General features: G+C 40.6%; 1 protein-coding gene across 6 annotated transcripts in view; it reads right to left on the bottom strand.

The window, feature by feature from the left end:
* eml5 (EMAP like 5) overlaps positions 1-16,916 on the bottom strand; it is a 107,342-nt gene that overhangs the window by 29,995 nt on the left and 60,431 nt on the right. For all 6 annotated transcript variants that reach the window (XR_009655648.1, XR_009655649.1, XM_060934231.1 and 3 more), the window contains exons 6-20: positions 12,661-12,796; positions 11,971-12,172; positions 11,717-11,854; positions 9,697-9,953; positions 7,596-7,808; positions 7,334-7,501; positions 6,837-6,943; positions 6,553-6,671; positions 6,187-6,373; positions 5,876-5,981; positions 5,160-5,253; positions 2,098-2,198; positions 1,785-1,978; positions 1,513-1,624; positions 1,290-1,417 (exon numbers count right to left, since the gene is read on the bottom strand). Coding sequence is in view for 4 of the 6 variants with exons in the window: in XM_060934231.1 (XP_060790214.1) it covers positions 1,290-1,417; positions 1,513-1,624; positions 1,785-1,978; positions 2,098-2,198; positions 5,160-5,253; positions 5,876-5,981; positions 6,187-6,373; positions 6,553-6,671; positions 6,837-6,943; positions 7,334-7,501; positions 7,596-7,808; positions 9,697-9,953; positions 11,717-11,854; positions 11,971-12,172; positions 12,661-12,796 (2,262 nt within the window). In the remaining 2 variants the exon portion in view is untranslated. The remainder of the gene's footprint in view (positions 1-1,289; positions 1,418-1,512; positions 1,625-1,784; positions 1,979-2,097; positions 2,199-5,159; positions 5,254-5,875; positions 5,982-6,186; positions 6,374-6,552; positions 6,672-6,836; positions 6,944-7,333; positions 7,502-7,595; positions 7,809-9,696; positions 9,954-11,716; positions 11,855-11,970; positions 12,173-12,660; positions 12,797-16,916) is intronic.

Genomic DNA, 16,916 nt, shown 5'->3' with positions numbered 1-16,916 from the left:
TACCATACATGATCCTCATTCATTCTAGGCACACAGTAACTGTCTGTGTGGAAGAGCTGTACTCAGTCGATCAGGACAATAAATTACTTAAACAGTTCAATGCCCAGGTTTATACACTCACTGAGTACTTTATTAGGAACACCATACTAATACTGTTCTCAAAACAGCCTCAATTCATTGTGGCATGGATTCCACCAGATGTTGGAAACATTCCTTTGAAATTCTGGTCCATGTTGACATGATGGCACCATGGAATTCCTGCAGATTTTTCAGGTGCACTTTCATGCTGCAAATCTCCTGTTCTCTCACATCCCAAAAGGTATTCTGCTGGATTCATTAGATTGTATTGTTGACACAAGGCAGGCTGAGTCCATGGATTGATGGTTTGTGCCAAACCCTGCCCTAGATTCATTAGACCAGGCTATATTTTTCCAGTCTTCAACTGTCCAGTTTGTGAAAGTCTGTGCCCACAGCTTTCTGTTCTTGGCTGACAGAAGTGGAACCCGACATGGTCTTCTGCTGTTGTCGCCCATCTGCCTCAAGGTTCAACGTGTTGTGTATTCTGAGATGCTTTTCTGCTCACCACAATTGTTCAGAGTGGTTATCTGAGTTCCTGTAGCCTTTCTGTGAGCTCCAACCAGACTGGTCAATCTCTGTTGATCTCTCTAATCAACAAGGGGTTTCCATTCATGGAACTGCGTCTCACTGGGTGTTTTTTCGTTATTACACTATTCTGAGATATCTCTAAAGAACTGTGTGTCATCTCATCTCATTATCTCTAGCCGCTTTATCCTGTTCTACAGGGTCGCAGGCAAGCTGGAGCCTATCCCAGCTGACTACGGGCGAAAGGCGGGGTACACCTTGGACAAGTCGCCAGGTCATCACAGGGCTGACACATAGACACAGACAACCATTCACACTCACATTCACACCTACGGTCAATTTAGAGTCACCACTTAACCTAACCTGCATGTCTTTGGACTGTGGGGGAAACCGGAGCACCCGGAGGAAACCCACGCGGACACGGGGAGAACATGCAAACTCCGCACAGAAAGGCCCTCGTCGGCCACGGGGCTCGAACCCGGACCTTCTTGCTGTGAGGCGACAGCGCTAACCACTACACCACCGTGCCGCCCCATTTTATATACAGTATATTTTATACCTTTTATATATAATTTCATACCTACTGTGATATATAAAATAAGAAAATGTGCTCTTGATATTTCGACAATGATTAAGATGTGCTAATTAGTAGAATGAGGGAGACATAGCTATGCATAGCTCTATACCTGGACTAAGAGAGTGATAGGCCCAGTTTTGTCCACCTCCAGAATCTCTCCATTCTTTGTTCCTACAAGTATGTGTCCATGTCCCAGAGATATGGCACGAATGGAGGGGTTATCTTCCAATAATAATCCTACACATTGAGGATTCATCATGAGATGCAATATAGAATAATTTTCCTAGGCTGTGCAGGTCATTGCTAAGAGGTGCTATGAATCACAGACTCACCTTTGGACCCTGGGGCAAGAACAGATCTCTTGATAGCATATGTCTTGAGGCACCTCTCAAATGTGTCATCCCACAGAGCGACTATGCCATCTTTCCCACCAGTCACAAAACCCTATGTGTAGGGACAATGAAAACCATTGTTCATTACTACACCACTAATAAATCACGACAGCTCCTGCATGTCGTTTTCAATAAAACTTTCAGAGATTACCACTTCAAATGTGATCATCAACATTCATGCCGCCAATTCTCTCACGCATGCTCTCTAGTACCTTTTCAAGAGCATGCATGCTGAAGACTGGTCCGTCATGAGCTTTAACTGTCTTTACTAGGAACATGTCCCTCCAGATGCAGATATCTCCAGTGCATGTCCCAGAGAACACCATCTCCTCTGTCCAGCCGTATACTGCACACATCATGGTCTCGGTCTTCCCGATGCTGCCCTTCTTCCCAATCAGACCGCCACCTATGATAGCACAGAAGCATGCTAAAAATATCTTCTGCAAATATAGTACTATATTACATATTTCAATATAATAATTATGCCAGTTCATTTGCCTTTAGTGCAAAACAAATTTGTCTTACCTGCTTTATGCCAGAACTTCAAGTGCTTTACCCCAGCAGTAATGAGCTTATCAGGCATATATGGATTGATTTTAACAACAAATATCTTGTCCTTGCTCCCCCTGTAAAAAGAAACGGAGAAAGACTTCAAAGACACATCACAGAACACTAAGACAAACTTTCATAACATTAGGCACATACCTTCACATGCAACTGCCAGTTTCAATAAAGTCACAGAATAAATCTGCTCCCTGTCATAACGGAGAAGTTTAAAAGTTCACGGGAGCCATAGTTTGGCTGTAACTGAGCAGTCTTCTGGGCCATTTTCACTGTCTGAGTCCCAGCCACCAAGAGAAACATGTGAAGCTGAGAGAACAGAGATTGCTGTCTCACACCCCACATTAGGCCCTGTCGCAGAGCAGGCAGAGCACTGAGCAGTGGCTACACTGTCAGAGCCTATTTACATCCACCCCCTCTCAACCCTTACCAGAGCCCTGTGATGTAGCCCAGTCATGAGCTGCTATACTACTGAGATAATTAAAAAAAAAATGGGTAAGGAGTAGTAAAATTGTTTTAAAACACTATTCTGCACCTTGAAAATTTAATTATATTAACGCATCATATTCAGAATTCCCAGCAAAACATTTACTATTAATAGATGCATCACATGAAAACAATTACTAGTACAGCCTTGGAACAGATGCTATTTTCAGGAGCAATGAAAAAGACAGTAATGCCTGATAGGTTAAATATACTTTTGACTGACCTATAATTACTAAGCTGGGACTGCTGAGTGTGTTATGACAGGAGGATTAGAAGGGTTATTTCCTGGTTTAATGGCTCATGAATAAGCACTGAGTCTCAGCTCTCCACATTCATCATGTGAAATAGAACAGCAAGTTAACCACCGTGTCTGACTGAGGCAGAATGGGCTATAAGAAAGAATGGGCTATACAGGAATGAAGCAAAAAAAAAAAATATATATATATATATATATGTTACTGTGACTGTAATATTAAGGTAATGGAAATTGTAACAGTATGTTAATGGAAAATAATTTGGGTTATCTCATGTAGGTTTTATAAAAATCACTTTTCATGCAAATTAAGGTCAGAAATCTGGGCATGCACTACATGACAAAATCTTTCACATCAGCACCGGAATCCACTCTGGACTCTGTTTCCAATTTCTCACGGCATACAAATATGGCCACCACGAACTACAAATCCGGTCAGCCCTCACGTTCAAGCTCACCTGACTTTTAAACATGCACATTTGTCACTCATCACAACCCAAAAACACTTAAGGCGCTTGCACACACACTCATTCTGAAGCAATCGCTCAGTACGTCAATCGCTATGTACTGTACCGTCTGACCTTGCCAAGCCCTAGTTATATCAAGTTTGCTATTCTGGATTTTGACTCTCACTCTGGTTCTTTGGTTAGTGTTTATTGTCCTGCCTATTTTGACCCGTTTGCTGATTGCTTGACCCTATGTCTATTTCTGACCCTGAACTATGACTGCAGATTTGGATCTGTTTGCCTTCATTTGATATTAGTAAAGAACTGAACCTGCATCCTTGTCTACCTCTTCTTGTGTGTGACAACATCAAAATGGATTTAAAAAAAGGAGAGCACTCTGAATTAGTTTTTTTAAACAGATCAGGGATGAGAGTGGGTGGTCATCAAAAAAGCAGAAAACGAAGCCAACAGGGGAGTCTGGGAGGGATACCCCCCCCAAGAAAATTTTGAAAAATAAGGCCTTACAAACCACTTTTCCTGCAATCTGAGCTGTAGTAGATAAAAAAATATCTGTCTTTTTTATATACTTACATGAAAATGTGTATCAAATCAATAGGAGTATTGTTTGAATTCAAAATAAAATTTTGAAAAATAAGGCCTTACAAACCACTTTTCCTGCAATCTGAGCTGTAGTAGATAAAAAAAATCTGTTGACTTTTTTTATATATTTACATGAAAATATGTTTCAAATCAATAGAAGTATTGTTTGAATTCAAAATAAAATCACATTCTACATTCAAGGGTATGGTTATAATTCACGATCAACAAAAATGACAAACTAAATTCACATTAAACTTAAGTTCTATTAATTATCAAAATGTTCATATATTAAATAAAATTTCTTAGGGTGACTGACCTTTTCTCCCTATGTCCTCATTAGTTGCATATGATTTCTTCAAAAAGCCTTTTGAAATATTTAAGTTTTCAAAACTGTCAGCATTAATTCAGATTTACTGACTATCTATCATATACACGTTCAATGTATTAAATCAATCAAATGCTAAGTTTATGGGATAAACTTAAAAAAAAGCCGATACGAAAGAGAAATGTATTTTTGAAGAGCAGCGACGATGAACATCTGCAAGTTGCAAGTTTCGATAAAATAGAACGGATGTGGGTACTTTTGTAAGAACTGTTATGATTGGCTATCATGCTCTCGCCATCGATGTTTTAGCCAAGTACATTGTAGATAACACGTATTCTACCACGAGATTTAGCGAGACTAAAGATGGCGAAAATGTAAACATGTAATACGCTGAGATTTTTTTTTCATTTTTTGAGGGGGGTTGGGGTATGTTCCTCCGTGATACTCAAGCGTAATTCATTCCTACGACGATAATTCGTAATTCATTCCTACGACGTAATTCATTCCTACGATGATAATACGACGTAATTCATTCCTACGACGATAATACGACGATAAACGTAATTCAGTCGTAGGAATAAATTACGCTTGAGTATCGCGAAGGAACATACCCCAACCCCCCTCAATAAATGAAAAAAAAAATCTCAACGTATTTGGCATAATATAAAAAGGTCGATTTTTACTCAGAAAAAGCGGAAATCCGCCGAAAAGCGGAAAACTCTCATCCCTGCTAGATTAAGTCACATGCATAGATTAAGTGCAATCCCATTACCACACAAACAAAGAGTTGAACATACTGCGACCTGCAGGACATGTTTGTTCTATTGAATACGCACAAGACGCATACAAATTAAGTTAGCAATTTACGCTTGCTATTCTCATAGCTCTGTGATCATAATGAGAAAAGGTGGCTAACCGGAAAGCTGAGAGCTTTTCTCCTTTCCTCCAGTCCCAAAGCACAATGGTGTGATTGTCATCCAGACCCACTGACGCCAGTCGCTTTCCATCCGCTAAAAAGACAGATAGATGAGCAGACAGATCAACAGTGACGCTAACATTAACACAGCAGTGTAGTTCATTATATAATATATGCCTTGTTATCATGTAATGAACGTAACAAGATGTCACCACAAATACATTATGACAGGAAGTAAAGGCATGAGGGAATTTGCATCATTCAGTATTTAGTCACACGCATAATTAAAATGTGCAGTGTATTACACATGGAGCACATGACTAAACAAAATGATGTACATGAAGTTTAAATCATTTTTCAGCCCAACCTTTCTCCACATCACATGCTCCTCTCTCACGCAGAGAGTCTGCTGCTATTTCCAGCGAGGAGACAGGCAGGCAGGAGACAAAGTACTCACAGTCTAACAGAATTACTGAGAGTCTCTGTAGCGTGTCTGCTTGTCATCAGTAAAAGTATTATTTTAGAGCTAAAATAGCTTCCTAAAGCTGTTACTTCTTGAAAAGTCGTACACTTTTTTAGATGAAATCAAAATAGGTTCAAGTACTTAAGTACTTAAATTGAATCTAAATGGCAAATCTAGTATTCAAAGACGATTCGATGAATCACTGTTATACATAATGTTTATGAAAACTAAATACTGTTCATAGTCACCGTACCCGAGAAGTCAAGTGTACAGACTCCAAACTGGTGGAATCCTTTGAGAACTGATAGAGGCTTCAAAAACTCTGTCTCCCAGATGTGTATGGAAGAGTCTCTTCCCACCTGTTCAAAAATATATGAAAATGTGTATGAGTCTCAAAGATTTAATTTAAAAAAATATATATATAATACACTGGACATAAATTGAAAATTAAACTCAGGTGAGTCAAGTGAACAAACAGCAGAAATAATTGGGACTGTGTCTTACTGTGGCATAATTTTAGGATTTAATTAAAACATTTGAGAAGATCCAGCTAGATGAGCATACTTGGCCTGTAGCTACGTAATCTTTGATGGGGTGAATGGCCAGACAGAGGATGTCATCGTCATGGCCCAGGTAGAAGCGTTGTGTGTTTTGCTGTCTGTTATACACCACCCCCACAGCAGCAACATGGTACACAATCTCCCCGGTCTGAGTGTAGAACAGGTTACTCCTGCAGTCATAGCCTCGGTAACTAGAATGCAGCCAGACAGACGACACTGTGAAATGACTCTGAGCCACAGCGCCAAATAAAGCACAGAGGGCCAAAACACTGCACAGTGATTCATTAATCTGACAGTGTCTATTGCTGAATAGGGTTCGCCATTTGTCTGCCACAAGGCATTAATAGTACGAGGATGAATGCGAGCTTACCCATGTATAAAGTGCAATCTTAGTCCACTGACTGGAGGTCTCTCCCTTTTTTTCATAGCTGCCACTCGATGCTTTTCTTTGTACTTCTCTTTAAGTTGAGGTAGATCTTCTTTGTAAACCTAGAATGTAATATTCAGGGCATAAAATCTCTCCACACTTAGTGCCACAACTGAAGAAGACGTTCACGGATATAAAAACAGCTGGAGTAGCGTCTTTATTTTTTTTTGCCGTGAACAGCTCTCTTTCTATGCAAAAATTATGTTTATAATGATGGTTTCACAGACCTGTCGTCGGTACGTAAGCTGTGTTTCTTGCTCAATCTCGGAGTCCAACTCCGGTACATCTGATTGGTCAGAATCCGACTCCTCACTGTTTGAATCTACCAACATCTCTATGAGTTTAGTCAGGAAAAATGAGCTTAGACTTATTCTTCAGAGTAATCTATACATTTATCTGCATTGAACTGCTCCATTTTGCAGCAGCAGCCCCACAAGTCAAGCTGACAATGAGAAATGCTGATGGCTAAGAAACAGCACTGCCAAGATTAGTTGTGATGAGCCCATTAGGAAAATTAACTACTGTGCACTATACTGTAATGTAAAATGGGCAATGCAGCATCCCTCCAACATTTACATTTCTAAGTGATACAGAAAATTTTTAATTATTTGAATGGATTTGTGTTTGGAATGCAAATATTACAGTCAAATCTTTAAGATATTCATTCAGCAATAATGAAGAGCAATTTTTTTTTCAGTGCTACAGTTCTACTTAATTATTGTACCTTGTGGGGCTATATGAAGAGTATCTTTTGACTTCCTTTCAGGTATAAATTTCCACTGGAACACTGAATGGTCAGCTCCACCGATAGTTATCACCCATTGATAATCATATGACCACCTCACATTGGTTATGTGTGCAGAGTGCCCTAAGTATTTTTTGAATTTTGCACCTAGGACAAAGCAAAATGCATATTCAGATACAAAGAGACATAAAATCACCAACAATGAACCCAGGTATAAAAGCAACCTTTAAAGGACACAAACCTTTCTTTATGCATGGATATCGCAATAATTTAACTAATCCATAATCATCAGCGGTTACTAAAATTTGATTTGAGAAGTTGGCATCTACAGAGTTGATGTCATTGATGTCAGAGTATTTGGGCCATATCCCATTCACTTCTGGACCAAGAACACAGGTCCATGAGGACCACTGGACTAGCTTCAGCTCTTCTCGGTTTGTCACCTCCTTCCCAGCTGAACAAAAAACACAGTACATAAATGACTAAGCTTCTATTTGCATCAAATGACATCGTTTACTATTAGCATAATGCTACAAATCAATGCTGATTAACCTGTTTTCAGACCAGAGGTGGACAAAGTACCCAACTTCATTACTTAAGTCAAAGTACAGATCCCACTGGTCAAATGTTACTCCGATACAAGTGAAAGTCATATAGTCAAATTTTTACTTAAGTTAAAGTACTGAAGTACTTGCTTTTAAAAATACGTAAGTATTAAAAGTACATTTTTTGTCAACGCATTGTGTTACTGCCACCAAACTTGCAAAACCTAATGCCGCTGAAGCAACCCACTGGATTTACTGACTAGCTTGTAGAACCTGTAGTAAAATAAACACCTGGTAGAATGCTACAAAATGAAACAACTTGCAACCAAGCAGAATCATCAATAAGATGCTAGCTAGTTTTTCTCTTTGGCTACTGGTAAAAAATACGTAGTAGGTATAGTAATTATGCAAGGTCACAAAAGCTACAATGTTAACATTACCAAAAACAAAAATGTGAATTCACAAAATGAACGTATGCTGTGCCATCATGGCGGTTTAACGTTAAGCTAGCTAGTCAGTGAAGCTCCGCCTGACATGCTAGCAAACTCTTTTCAAACTGGAAATCATAGTGGGTAGCTAACGTTACTAGAAAAGAAATATTTCTACATTGTTTATTTGGGAAGATTATGCTAAAACGTATTTCTGAAAGGACTTCAGATAAGTTAACATTATTCATGTTAGCGTAACTCCATTTTTACATGCTAACTAACAGTGTCCAAGTTAACTAGCTATGTGTAAAGCCTCGGTCACAACCGGCCGTACGCGCTCCTACAGCTGGTCTACGTGCAAAAAAAGCAAGAGAAACGCACGGAGGGCGCGTGTGTGATGTGCTGATTTTCGAGCCGTAGACTGGCCGCAGAGGTTCTTTGTCATGTTAAACAAACTTTACGGGCGCTTACGTTTTTTTCAGGTTGCAAGACAAACTTACAGCCAACGTGCGTCTTTCTCCACGAACAAAAAAAACGCAGTGATTTGGGAAATGCCAAAAATCGCACGGCCAAAAAATCGTACGTCCGGTTGTGACCTAGGCTTAACCGTTAGCTGTGGACAAGGCGATGGCAACTTGGCAGGAAAATCCATAGAAAGTCATTTGACTAGCCAGAATACATAGCTATTGCAATGTTATCACTAGCTCTAAAAGCACACACAACCTCACTGCAAGCTTTCTCTTGGAATAAAATGCTTACATACGTTTACATATGCTTCTGCAAGTTGGACGGCGAGTTTTTGGAGGCCATGATGTGGTTTGCTTTAAGCAAACAAAGCAAACATTTAAAACGAAACAAATCTTTAATCCTTTCCCCAGAAGAACCGCCTCCTTCCATTCTGCCATCAATTGATCATGTTCAAATAATGCTAAGAAATCACTGAACTTGATTTTATACGGTCCATGGACGTGAGGTGACCTTAGTGATTACTGATGGGCTGTCTCAGTGTCAACCGCGAAAAAACCAATCACGTTTTAGAAAAGAAAAGAAAAAAAAAATCCACTTTCAAAGCGGCTTCATAGTAATGAGCAACAAGGACCTGGATAGAAATGTAGTGGAGTAAAAAAGTACGACATTTGTCTTTCAAATGTAGTGAAGTTAAAGTCATAAGTTTGCAAAAAAATAATACTCAAGTAAAGTACAGATACTCAAAAAGTGTATTTAAGTACAGTACTCAAGTAAATGTAATTCATTACTGTCCACCTCTGTTTCAGACTAAACCCAACGACCCACAAAGACATAACGGTATGGAAGCTCTAATAAATCACGTGAGTGGTGCATAGAGGAGGAGAGAGTGTCTTGATCTTACTGGGCATCCTGTAGAATAGTCTCTTGCCACTGCCATCGTTGGTCTGTAGGTATTTGCTGTCAGTGGACCAGTCCATGTGTGTGATGAAGCTGGTGGAGCCCACACATTCACCCACCTTCTTATAGCGCTGCACCACACTGTAGATATCTACCGAGTTATCATTGGAGCCCACGGCCAGGTGAGCCCCATCAGGAGAGTACTTTAGCTCATGAATAGCTTCCTTGCGGTCTTTGATGTGCACCACCTCTGTCATGTCCCTATGAAAAGTGCTGCATGTTATTTCACTTATCTAACCTATTACTACCATTGCACAGTATTGTGACTGAATAATGGCAACCTTACCGAAACACTTATATTTCCATTAAATAATATCACATATCTTATTATACAGTAGTTATTGATGAAGACAGTAGCTCTGAATATATAGACGTTATCCCATTACTTAAAGGACATGGGACATGAAACATAAATGCACGCTATATCAGTTTCTTTCCATTAAAAATATGAAATAATTGCATCAACAAATACAAAATTATCTATTAAATTCAGCAAAATCGTTATATTTGTGATGTTTATATGGCATTTCTGCTCGAGCTCCGATATGCATATTTTACAACCGGAAGAGCCGCTGTCATGTGATCATACGTCACAAAAACTTTCGGGTACAGCACAAGCGGGTAGATGAATATGGAGAAGTGTGAATCGTGATGATGACGAATGCGACAAAATAGTTTTTGTGTCTTGGATGACAAGAAAATTGTTTCGTTTTTAGAGTGTTTAATGTACATTGAACATCATGGTGTATTGCGACCTCCCAGTCAGTCAGATGCGCTGTCACTCCTGTTAGCAATGTAGCTAGGCTCAGTATGGCCAATGGTATTTTTTGGGGCTGTAGTTAGATGCGACCAAACTCTTCCGCGTTTTTCCTGTTTACATAGGTTTATATGACCAGTTACATGAAACAAAGTTCAGTTACACAAATTGAAACGTGGCGATTTTCTATGCTATGGAAAGTCCGCACTATAATGACAGGCGTACTAACACCTTCTGCATGCTTCGGCAGCGCATTGATACCTTCACTCGGAGTTGTACCATTATTTTTTAGACAGGGCGGACGGACCAGGGCATTCGCCCGCCTGGCCGTGCCCGACGAGGAGCGCTCTCGGCCGGCTTGGGAGGCAGACGGCAGCCCCTCCTGGAAGTGTGGTTTTACCATGGGCCTCATGCGGTAAGGATTAGTATTATAATTTTGGGTGTATCAATTATTGATTATCATAATTCTGACTCGTTTCGCCATTTTGAATGTTTTCATCTCGGACTCTGGAAGCATTGTATCTCAATCAATCTCGAAAAATATCAGCAAAAAAAACCTAGCTTGCAACGGACTTTAGGTAGATCTATGATGAACTTTCAATGTATGATACAAAAATAATACTTCTTTCAACAGATCATTAGCCTTTGAGCAGAATTGTTTTTAACTTACCAGGATGTGTTATCGAGCCGACCGCTTTCAGTTTCATGGGGATTGAATGAACGCTCACTCTCAGAATCATCTGACCCGTCAGAGTAAAGACAAGATCCATGTTCATGTGAATTTCCAGCTATCGGTTCGAACTGATAGGGTCTAACTTCACATCTCTGTGAAACATCGGGAATATCACTGTCGATGGTGTCCATTTCGGTAACCTGTTTACATTAGATTCCCAAGCGCTGGCTCCTTGGAAAGTTTTTGTGACGTCACGGGTCACGTGACCACCTAGCTAATTAACGAATCATTGTTTTACGCTGATGTATAAAAAAGTTGAATGATGTGATGATTTTCACATTTTTGATGCCCTGCAGTGATTTAGATGGCATTTCTTATGTCCTTTATACATAATTATACCCAGAAAAAAAATCCATGTCCCATGTCCTTTAACAATGGGATACCTTTGGGGCGTTCCTTTTCAGCAGTTTAAAGTATATTCCTCTGTCTTCTTGGCTAGTTATCTATGCCAGTTGGCTGGTGTATATAACCCACCTGACTCTCAGCACAGTGAAGGAGCCATCCTTCATACCCAGTGCCAGGTGGATGCCGTCAGTGCTCACTGCTGCACAGCGGATGGGCTCCTCCATATTACAGCGTGCTATTAAAGCATGGTCTATCAGGCTCCATATCCTACACAATATTGGAAAAGTCAAAACACAACTTGTCAGAGATGTAATTCTCTTTAAAGAATCTGCAGTTTTGTATACATATTTTGTTTTTATTTGAGGACAAAGCCGACTCTGTACCGGACAGATCGGTCATCACTGCCGGTCATGGCGAGGGGTTTAGTGGGGTGCACCGCCAGGGCCCAGAGCTCTCCTTCACAATGGCCTTGCATGATGAGGAAAGGCTTGGTGCGGTCATGCACCACCACCTCGAATATCTCACTGTCCTGAGTACCCACCAAGATGTGGTCCCCTCTCCAGCACACACTGCGCACTGACAGTCCTAAAACCATATCATTTGCAAAGGGGTATTCTTTTAAATTGTACAGTTAGAGAAGTCAATAATTCTGAGACACAGTGAACACTGACAAATGTTGAAATGACTCAAGGAAATTGGGAGAGCAGACAAGGAGGGTATTAGGACTTTGCTCATGAATGTAGACATCTAAAGAGCTGCAAAGACGCTGGTACTAGGCATAACACGGTTGAATTCAAAGTGGGGTTGTTTGAATATGGTAACCTCGTCAAGTTAACCCACCTCTAGAATTTTCAGCTCTAGCTACTGATGAGTCAAAGCAAATTGAGTAAAAGAGCAAAAGAAGAAAGAGAGTCCATTAGCAATTAAACACTGCAGAATTATTCTATTCAGATGATCAATGTTTTATTAAAAAAAAAAAAAATTATTATATTTAAAACTTTCTGTAATAATCCCAGTACCAAAAGATACAGCATATAGCTGGCAAACAGAAGGAACTATTAGATTTTTATTACCTTTATATCCCTGGTCTGTTTCCCTGAGGTCGATGACAGTGATAGGTTTGAAGTTCAGGTCCCACAATCGGATGCAGCCGTCCCTGCCACCAGTGGCAAAGCCCTCTTCAGCTGCATTCATGCTGAAAATCCCTGACTGCAAAGCCACACACAAAAATTGTGTAATAGAGACCGACTGAATACAGCAAAACCAGCAACGTATCCTCATGCGCAGGGAAAAAAAAAAAAAGAAGGATTTTTTAAGGTCAAACGTAACTCTGTACTGCTTGAAATGTAAACTATTTCAGTATCAAATTAATCTTTTGTATACTTATGATAATAAATGAGGTGACATAGTGAGTACACTAGCACACAAAAGTTTGAAAAAACACCTATTAGTGTTTTCTTCATTTTTTGCAATGTTCTACAATTTTAGAATATTTGTGAAGACTTTAATCCACATGAAATAGCACACACTGACTTACAGAGACCAAAAAACAGTGTTTAAAAAATACTTTTAGGATCTTCTAATCCTCAACACTTACTATCAACACTCTTTGGTTTCCTTTCCTCTTTTTATACAGGTATTCACATAAAGTAGCAGTAATATCTAAAAACTCGAATGAAATGTGATATCATCCTATTGTCATTCCAGTGGTTGGTTTGCAAAGTGCTCCATATATACAGTCCCTGACAAGAGTCTTGTCACTTATCCATTTTGTAGAAACAACAGCTTATAACCTGACTTTTAATTAATCCATTGGTTTTAAAAATGGCTCATATGAAAGCTAAAACCCTCCCAAATTATGTTTAATACACTAAAATAAATTTGCTTCACTGAAGAAAGATTGATCATTTAATGCAGGGGTTCCCAAACTTTTCCATGCCAAGGCCCCCCAAACAGCATTAGCTTCTGGCCGGGGACCCCCTTTGCAAACCCACAGACAATGCTACAAAATATGTAAAGAAACATCAACTTTTAGAATGTTTTCTCTTACTTTTATTCAATATTCAATAATTGTTACATTTGTTTAGCATAAGAATATTATTAACTAACATGTTTTCAACACAAATATTTTCGCGCTGAACAATAAACTTTTCAACAAACTGTTGATAAGAACAGCACAAAAGAAATCAAACCACTCTCAATTGTGTGTGTGTGTGTGTGTGTGTGTGTGTGTGTGTGTGTGTGTGTGTGTGGAGTGACAGACGGTTTACACTAGTGGGAGGGATGGGTTTGGTGGCTCCTACATAGTTTGTCAACCCTGGGCTTAATCTCCGTCAGTGCCATACGCATGTCGTTGTCCACATGTAGACGTGCTCTATGTTTGGTTTTGAGTACCTTTAAAGTTGAAAAGCCAGACTCACACAAGTAGGTTGTTGCAAAAGGGAGAAGGCATTTCAATGCCCTGTCAGCCAAGCTGGGATAGTCCTTTCTTACATGTAGCCAGTAGTTAGACAGGGGAAGAGCCTCAAAGTCCATTTTTAAATCCCCCGAGTTGGTCATCTCAATCAGCTCCTCCTGTGACTTTAATTCCAGACTAGAACCGACACCGGGGGCAAAGGGGTTCCTAACCCAGTTTAAATGTGTGTTTTCGAGGTCAGGGAAATAGTCTTTGAAATATCTTTGGAGGTGCTCCAGGTGGGACTGGATCAATGGAGAGACGGAGCCCAAATCATCACATGACAGCAGCTCCTGGTGAAGTAGTGGGAACATTTCTGTAACTCCCTCCTGGAGCTTGTTTGACCGCAGCATGATCTTTTTGGAAAAAGCACGCACTTTGTCTTGTACCTGGAGTATGTACGTGTCACGTCCTTGCATGCTTTGATTCAGTACATTTAGATGCTGGAAAATGTCTGACATGTATGCAAGTTTGCGGATCCAGGTTGCATCGGTGAACCGATCTGCCAGCTGATGCTTTTCAGATGAGAGGAACTCTGCAACCTCCCTCCGCAGCTCATAGACACGCCTCAAAACTGCGCCCCGTGACAGCCAGCGCATGTTCGAGTGAAGCAGCAGCCCCTCAAAACGAGCGCCCATCTCATTACAAAGCAGGGTAAACAGTCTGTGTTTCATGGGACGGGCTTTAATAAAATTCACTACTTGTATAACCTCCTGTAGTACCTGATTCAACTCGTTATCCATCCTTTTTGCGACCAGTGCCTCGCGATGGAGCATGCAGTGTGTGGCCACTACATGTGGGGCCTTCTGCTTAATGAGTGCGGTCACTCCACTGATCTTCCCGGTCATTGCCGCGGCTCCGTCCGAACACACCCCCACACAACAGGTCCAGTCCAATTCGTTAGACTCGATGTAATCGTCCAAAACTTGAAAAATGTCTTTTCCAGTAGTTCTTCTTTCAAGTGCTTTACAAAATAGTTTTTCCTGTGAAATAAATCTGATGTACACAAGCAGTTGGGCCTCATTGGATAAATCTGTGCTCTCATCCAGCTGAAGTGCGAAGTATTCGCTGGCTCTCACCTGCTCCAACAGCTGAGCAGATATGTCTTGAGCCATGTCACCAATCCGTCGGCTCACGGTGTTATCAGAGAGTGGGACAGCATCGATTTTTTTGGCAGCATCCTCACCAAGCAATTCTCGGACAATGTCTTTGGTGGCTGGTAAAATCAAATCTTCTCCAATTGAGTGAGGTTTTTTAGCACGAGCAATGTGGTACGAGGCTAAAAATGATGCCTTCAGGGCCCGCTCGGGGACAGTAGCTTGCTGGGTGAATGCAGCAGATTGCCTGACCAAATGCTCTTCTTTGCGTCTGAAGAAATCTACTGTTTTTTCGGCATCTGTCGGATGTTTTTGTACCAAGTGACGCTGAAGTTTCGAAGGTTTTAAGCACTCGTTTGACAGGGTCTCCAGACAGAGGATGCATTTCGGGCAATCATAGCCATTTTTCTGTATGGCTGTAAAGCCATACTTAATGTATGCTGCCTCATATTTTCGGATTTTAGTTGGCCAGGACTTCTTAGTTTTTTTCGCAGCAGTGTCCTCCACAGCAGGGCTGTTGGTTTGTTCCTTCGGTCTCTTCTTCAAAAACCTGTCCATTTTGCGCTAGCAATACGCTAGTTTGAGGAGCAAAGCAGCTTGATAAATGGCGTAAACCGCAACGTCACAGGCAATCGGAGAGATGAGCATGGCAAACGTTTCGATATGATGTATTATTATTAATAATTATATTTTATAATAATGATTAAAAAACTAATTACAATATATTTAATAATAATTATTTAAAAAAAAAAATTCGCAATTTTTTTATCATCGTCCCTCCAACTTTCTGAGGCCCCCCTAGCGCCCCCTGGCGGCCCCCCAGGGGGCCACGGCCCCCACTTTGAAAACCACTGATTTAATGAACACAGAAAGGTCAGATTTTGGCAAGACAAAAGTTTTGTTGCCTACAGAGAGTAATGTGAAAATTGAACAAATAATTTACTTCAAATACAAAAATATGTTGCATAACATCAGTGAATTAAGTAGTGGTGCTGTGAGATCCATATTTAATATCTTGTATGACTTCCATGAGCTTGAAGAACTGCATCCATGCGGTTCGACAATGATTCATACAATTTATTGATGAAGTCATCAGGAATAGCAAAGAAAGCAGTCTTACATGCCTCCCAGAGTTCATCAAGATTCTTTGGTTTCGTCTTCCATGCTTCCTCTTTCATTCTACCCCAGACATGCTCAATGATGTTCATGTCTGGTGACTGGGCTGGCCAGTCCTGGAGCACCTTGATCTTCTTCGCCTTGAGGAACTTTGATGTAGAGATGGAAGTATGCAATGGAGCACCATCCTGCTGCAAAATTTGACCCCTTTTATGGTTGGGAATGTAACAGGTAGCTAATACTTCGTGATATTTTAAGCTATTGATATTGCCTTCCACCCTGCAAATCTCTCGCACACCCCCATACTGGATGTAACCCGAGACCATGATTTTTCCGCCACCAAACTTAACTGTTTTCTGGGTGAATCTCGGATCCATGCGGGCTCCAGTAGGTCTCCTGCAATATTTGCGGCGGCTGTGATGTAATTCAACCAAAGATTCATCTGAGAAATCCACCTTCTGCCACTTTTCCAGTGTCCATCCTTTTAGCAGGCTGTGGGCCTTGGCAAATGCCACACGCTTTCTTAATTGCCTTTTGTTTAGTGCTGGTTTCTGGGCACTGATTCGACTATGGAGGCCATTTCGAGACACAATTCTACAAACTGTTCTGGTTGACACGGGGACTTGAGGTGACCAGGCCTGGTGGAGCTCTGCTGCAGTGG

This window comes from Neoarius graeffei, chromosome 11 (genome assembly GCF_027579695.1).
Source record: "Neoarius graeffei isolate fNeoGra1 chromosome 11, fNeoGra1.pri, whole genome shotgun sequence".
NCBI classification, from domain to species: Eukaryota; Metazoa; Chordata; class Actinopteri; order Siluriformes; family Ariidae; genus Neoarius; species Neoarius graeffei.
This window is presented reverse-complemented; position numbering and strand designations above follow the sequence as displayed.